We start from the raw sequence: 6,903 nt of genomic DNA on the forward strand, positions 1-6,903 counted from the left end.
AGAATGCAGCAATATTAGTGGGACACATCAGTGAAAGTTTGAGGAGAATCGGAAATTCGTTCAAAAATTATGAATTTTTAAGTATCTGAACAGTACATGCTGGATGAGAAGACTACTACAGTGTGTGATGCCACATGCGTACAACGATATAAGGAAAATGAAAAGAGAATTTCACCAAACTTTACTTTTCGAATAAAGCGCTTATATCTTCGACTTGTCACTGACGTATGCTGAGGGTAATACATCATCCCCCGTCCTCTGAAAGAAAGAAGTCGAGTGTTCTTTTGTTATGCGAGAAAAGTGAAAATATGTTCAATTTTCTTTATTATTTCTTTATACCGTTGTGACATCACAAGCTAGAGTAGTCTTTTCATCTAGCCGTTACTGAGCAGAAACTTCCAAAATTCTTAACTTTTGAACGGATTGTACGATTTTCCTCAAACTCTCATTGATATGTTCTACTAATATTGTTGCATTCATTCAACTCACATGGCTATGAAGGTGAACTTGTCCTTTAATGATTATGCAGCTGTATAGCAGAAATGGTGTATCTTCTATAACAACTAACAATGCGTTAAGAAACACCCCACCCCTTCCCTGTAAAAGCTGTTCGTTCTTGTTTTTTGAAGTTCAAATCAACAAGCACCTACGATGAGATCATCACATTAATGAGGGGTATACTCATTAACAAAATTATTTTCATGATTACGTCAAATCATAAAGCCGTTGCTGGCAATTATTGCTTACATGTAGTTTTCATGATTGCAAACACTCACACACACATACACACACACAGCAAACGAAGACGGGTATAACTAGAGAGAAGGAAAACAAATTTTAACCACTGTCAGACTGTCACAATATTTCCTATACGTTCTAACATCAGATGGCATACATTGGAAAAATCTAAGAATACACTCGAACTCGTTTCCAGGTGTTGATACCAGAAAATGACCCAGTGTGTATAGTGTCTTATGGGGTTGTGGCTTCCAGTCACACCTGGTAACAAGCTCCCTCGTGAATTTTGTAACTTTTGAAAATGCAATAGATTAGATAGTGTCCTGAGTTATAAGTATAAGTTGTCAAATTGTGTTTCACACATTTTATTCTTTATCATGATCACGGAGATGTTGGAAATTTTGTATGTGACTTTGTGTACAGAACATAAACTGATTTGTTGATTTTAGGTTTATAAGTACAGAATTTTGTCAATACCAAATTGAAACAAGCCTTTAGACAATATGATTTGGAGATCCTCGGGCAGTTTGTTGAGACATGAATTGTCGCCCCTACACGAATTGTCGCCTCCTGCTCGGGGCGACAATCCGTGACGGGCGTTGGCGGCACAGTCACACGTATACACACAGAAAAACAAACCACTACCACTATGCAACCACCACACAAGCACAGTTTCTACAGATTGTATTATTATACATGTACTCCAAACACACACACATACACACACACACACACACACACACACACACACGCACACACACATACACACACACACACACACACATACGCATAACTTACCAGTCATACCCATCCCACCAAAGCTTAACACCGGAGGAACCACCCCGAGCCCGGGGCGACAATCCGTGTCGCTACAAATTTTTTGCCAACACGGATTGTCGCCTTCGAGGTTAAAAACTGGGAACCGCACAAGCGTCACGGATTGTCGCCAGGCGACAATCCGTGACGGGGGCGACAATCCGTGCCGCCAGCGCCCGTCACGGATTGTCGCCCCGAGCAGGAGGCGACAATCCGTGTAGGGGCGACAATCCGTGTCGCAACAGCAGTTTGTTTTTTTTTTTATCCTTTGGCACATTGATCTTAGTGATAAGTAGAAAAAAAAAAGTGGCCAGTATTTTGATCAAAATCTCTGGCAGATTATTTGCCTTAGGATTAATCTTTTAGATGGTTTCGTAAAATAAAAATGAATATAATCGCAAATGTCTTTGATTTTTTTTTTCAGAACTTCTATTCAAAACATATCTGGGTAAACATATATATTTCCCAGAAATGGCATTGATATTCTGGGCGATGTCCGGGCTATCCCTTCTTCAATATGTTGGTTCAACCTGTACTGGCATGTCCCCTCTGACCGTCGCCAATACTTCTTTAAGTGATGTGCCGCAAGACCAGACGTCCTCAGAGGTCAACCTTAATGATGAAGCTATTGCAGTAACCTCTGCTAATGGGTACACACTGCCATCATTCGTGTTCAGTTCCGAGACAGCAGCAGCAGCAGCAGCTGCCACAAACGGTTGGGCGTGGCACCCGATTGCATTGTCATCGTGGACGGTTATGGAATTGGGCTGTGCCATTCTCGGAATGGTAGGGAACGGTCTAGTTATTTTGGTGGTGTACAAACGCCGCAATGCTAACCGGTCCACGGATATCCTCATAGGATCCCTAGCCTGGGCCGATTTTCTCACGTCTTTCTTCATCATTCCGTGGCCAGAAGCAAGCCTGGTTCCCAATTCGCTGCTGGGACACGTTTACTGCAAATTCATGTACCCTAGTGTCCTTAAGTGGGCATCCATCTCGGCATCTATATACACTCTTGTGGGGATTTCCCTCGACCGGTACCTTGCCATTGTTTTCCCGCTGAAATTCACACGCATAGTCACCAAGGGAAGGCTTACCGTCTGCATCGTCACCTCGTGGACAGTCATCATGGCGGTAACGCTCTGCGAATGTGTGTTTCCCGCTCGCTTCGATGAGTCATTGCAGAACTGCGTCTATGATTATGGTTCCCGAGCGGCACAGCTATCGTATGGATGCTTCGTCTTCATCTATCGCTTGGTGTTCCCTACGCTGACGATGTTCATCACTCAGTTGCTGATTGTGTCCTCTCTCTACCGTCAGTCGAAGCGTTTCAACAAGGTCGATTCCTCAAGAACAACAGGATCAGCGGCCCACCTGGTAGCTAGAGATCGCGTCATCAAGATGATGCTCTTTGTGATCATCATCTATGTCATCTGCTGGGGACCAAACCAACTTTTCTTCATGGGCATCAATCTCCGCATTATTCCGTTCACCTTCTTCGACACGCCTCTGCATAGATTCCTTACACTGCTTGCGTTCATGAACTCCTGTGCCAACCCTTTGATTTACGCTGCGCGCCATCCTCAGTTCAGAGACGCCGTGCGAGAGCTCTTCTTATGCGGACTGCCCACGAACGTGCCTGTCTTTGGCGACAACGAGCAGAGTGATGAATCCAGAAAAACTGATTTATCGGCAATGACCTAAACCATACAGTTATACAGTTTACAGGTTTCTTTTTAAGTTTATCCTTTATCTCTCCCTGTCTTTTTCGTTAAACTACTATTGTCTATGTCTTGTCCTATCTTAGATTTTTATCCTATGTGAGGTTTGAGGATTTTGAATTGATCGATTGATTGACTGATTTTATTGATTTTATTGTATTTCCACTTTGTGTTCACAAAAGTAGCAAACGAATAAAGCTGAGTTATAATGGTGACTACAATCATTACTGTACAATAACATTTTGTCCTTTTCTATTTGAAGAAAAGTAATGTAAACATTGATACCTTCACTTTTAACAATACTTTTTGGCCTTAAGATCTTTATGATCGGTAGATCGATTGTCCAGGTCTATAAGCAAAGACATAGAAAAGACCTACAAACACAGCATAGTCATGTAAAATGATTGTTATTACTTCCTGGCGTGTAAATGCAGGTTTTGTTAGTATATAATTAGAATAGAGTGAAATGAGATATTATATACGAAATTCATTTCAAGCCCTTGGTAAGAACCCTCTCTCGAAATCCTTGATTAGTATCCGCTGTCCTTTATAACTTCATACTCTTTCACGAGGAGTTTGCTTAGAGGGATATGTAATTATAAACCTCGAGGCGAATTCCTTGTGTCATAACATGAAGTAACGTTCCCTTTGGGCAATCGTACCAACAATCCCCCGAAAAGAGTATAAAAGTGTATAATTTCATAGTAGGCCTAAGATTGTTTCTAGCTGCTTCAGTCATACAAACAATTCAGGTGATTTTTTTTTTTTGAAAATGAGACAATAATATCATGTGTGCAGTACATTTGCATAGCTATCGATATTTACTCACCACTGAAGGGCATGGTCAGTTACATGCCTTGTATCACAGGAACACCTGTTTCTCTCAAACCATGGTAAATACTCATTCATTTATGTATCATGATATTATTGGTACAGCCTGTATAGTGGCCCAATCTGTTCTTAATGGTTGAATTAGATTGACTAGAATTATCAATCTTTGCTCTTTTTTTTTTGGGGGGGGGGGGTTCTCTCTCCACCCCCTCTCTAACCCGCTCTCTCTCTCTTTCTCTCTTTCTCTCTCTCTCTCTCTCTCTCTCTCTATATATATATATATATATATACATATATATACATATGTGTGTGTGTGTGTGTATCAAAAGCTCAGAGTCTACAGAATACTCGTTAGCATTTAACGCTGTAAACTGGCAACTTCTTGACCAAAGAACACATCATTACTCCCTAACTTTTATGTATAAGACAATGAATTATTTAACCCTTCTTATTTAAAAGATGAATTTGAATTTGTAACTCATTTCTATCCCTCCCTTTTTGGACAAATATTAAGACTTCCCAAACATAGAACTGAATATTTGAGGAAATCATTTAAGCATCAATATGCTAAGGAATATAATGACCTTATATTCCTATGGACTGAAAGATTTCCCCTAGCGTTCATTTATTTAAATCTAGAATAAGTATGCTTTAAAGTTGCTGCCCCGCCGATCTATTTTCCCCCTTTTTGATGAAAGAGAGTAATTGCTGAATTATTTGAATTAGTACAGGTTATTATAAATTATGAATCATTATTTTCCCCTTCTTTTTCCTTTGTATTCCTTTCTTTTGTTATTTGCTTGTATCAGCTGTAATATGCAATGTTGTTGTTTGTTTTCTCTCTCAATTTATGTATTTCAAATATCTCCATGTTTACAAGTTATGTATTTCACAATTTCATATTGTATTTGTATAACCTCCATTTTCTGGACCCCGTGGAAGACATAGCGATGCCAACATTGAATATGGGCCATCCAGTCTTTGTTATCTTTTTACGGAAAATAAAATCAATCAGTATTCGGTCATTATCTTACAGGTTTGTATATCAAGCATCTATATATTGACTACTAATCATGTAGATCCATAGATGCTTCACGCTGTGTCAGCAAAGAAACAGTATAATATACTACATTTTCATGAAATACCTGAACATATAATGATCATAATTATGTAATTGCATGTATATTTTACTGTAAATCATTTATTGTAGCCATATTCAAGCTTCGATATAGTCTTAGAATACCAGGCAGTTCACATCACATTGTGTGCCAAAAAGCGGATAAACATGTTGTTGATTTATAGTAATAACTATACTGGCTTTAGTTGTAAATACCACTGCATTATGCATGCACACATAATTTTGATATATATTAAAGCGACGATACATAATGAAAACTAGTAAAGTTCCTACAGTCGTTATTCGAGCATGCCGCGTTGGGCATATCAAAATGTCACATGACCAGCACTCAAATTACACTGTGTAGTCATTAAAGGGGATGGCTAGTAACTAATCAGTGGGAATCAGTGGGAATGCTGCAGGAGATGATTGTTCAAATCCTTGCGGGATTCATTTAAGAATACATTATTATATCTTTTGTTGTGTGAAAATTATTTGCTTCAGAATGATCTCATATCGAAGTAATGTGCAGTTTAATGTTTCCAGGTTAGCATGTCTGTACAGTGACGGGGCGATCGAAATGCTTATTACTTGAATATGAGACCATTCTGAAACAAATAATTTTCACAAAACAATAGATATAATATAATCCTTGTGGGATTCATTTAAGAATACATTATGTTATAATGTATTCTTAAATGAATCCCACCAGGATTGTAACAATCATCTCCCTGCATTCCCACTGATTCCCACTGATCAGTTACTCGCCATCCCCTTTAACTGGAGGTCGAAATAGAGTTGTTTCGTTAGCTATTGTCTTACACAGCGTTGATATCAACCCAAGAATAATATGTGGGTACTCTGTATAATGTGAAAGTATATCTTGGCTACCAGCATGTGTGCTCCTGTAAAATGGCTGTGACTGGCTTCAATGCTCTCCCGGAAGTGGAGAGTGAGCACTGTCAGTGTCGGCTGGATGTATCCAGTGAACGGGTTAATACAAGTGTGTAAAACCATTGAAATGCATTGAAACGCATTCTTTCAAAGAACGTGCATAAAATCGTGCCTATATGGCTGTTGTTGCTTTTTAGTACTTGCACGTTATCATGTTTCTAAAGCTGAGCTTACCGTACAATCATGCAAACATCCGGAATATCATATTCCATGTGCTAAAACCTACTTGCCACACGATCCAGCTGCTCAACCAGACATGCTTGCATCTATGAAGAATTTCTCTTCCCATGCATGCGAGACAATTTGCTGTTTTATCAAAATAATCGATTGTCCTTTTTCATTAAATAATAACGTGTAGGCCTATGTGATTGTAATGTAGCTACAGTTGTACAAAATACGTCAATGTAACTGTCGTTGAAGTTGATGAGCATTTCATAGAGATGACTTGTTTGAGAGGTCCAAATTTTATTGACCTTAAAGGCATAATTTACCATTTGCAGATCAAACAAAAACCCGGCTTTAGTGCTTCGTAATAGTTCGAAAATGTGAGTCAGGGATAAAAACAATCCATGTAAACATTTGAATCAAAGTAATCAATGTTAAGTATAATCATTTAATGTATAAAATGTGAACAATAGTTAAAACAAAAATGTGTCCAGACTAAACCGTATTCGCTTATGGTTTATTGAGAAAAATGATATCTCCTTACATGTTTGGCATTATTGC

The 6,903-nt window shown here is 38.9% G+C and overlaps 1 protein-coding gene across 1 annotated transcript; it reads left to right on the plus strand.

Moving 5' to 3' along the window:
* The first annotated feature begins 2,094 nt into the window (after nucleotides 1-2,094).
* LOC139716987 (allatostatin-A receptor-like) lies at nucleotides 2,095-3,258 on the plus strand. The gene has a single exon (XM_071628505.1). The coding sequence runs from the start codon at nucleotides 2,095-2,097 to the stop codon at nucleotides 3,256-3,258; it is 1,164 nt and encodes a 387-aa protein (XP_071484606.1).
* The last annotated feature ends 3,645 nt before the right edge of the window (nucleotides 3,259-6,903 follow it).

This window comes from Diadema antillarum, unplaced genomic scaffold (genome assembly GCF_040938485.1).
Source record: "Diadema antillarum isolate AM-2024a unplaced genomic scaffold, OU_Dant_1.0 scf00000071, whole genome shotgun sequence".
In the NCBI taxonomy this organism is placed as follows: domain Eukaryota; kingdom Metazoa; phylum Echinodermata; class Echinoidea; order Diadematoida; family Diadematidae; genus Diadema; species Diadema antillarum.

Excerpts from the sequence above, each read along its gene's own strand:
- LOC139716987 (XM_071628505.1), top strand. The coding sequence starts at position 2,095 with ATGTCCCCTCTGACCGTCGCCAATACTTCTTTAAGTGATGTGCCGCAA.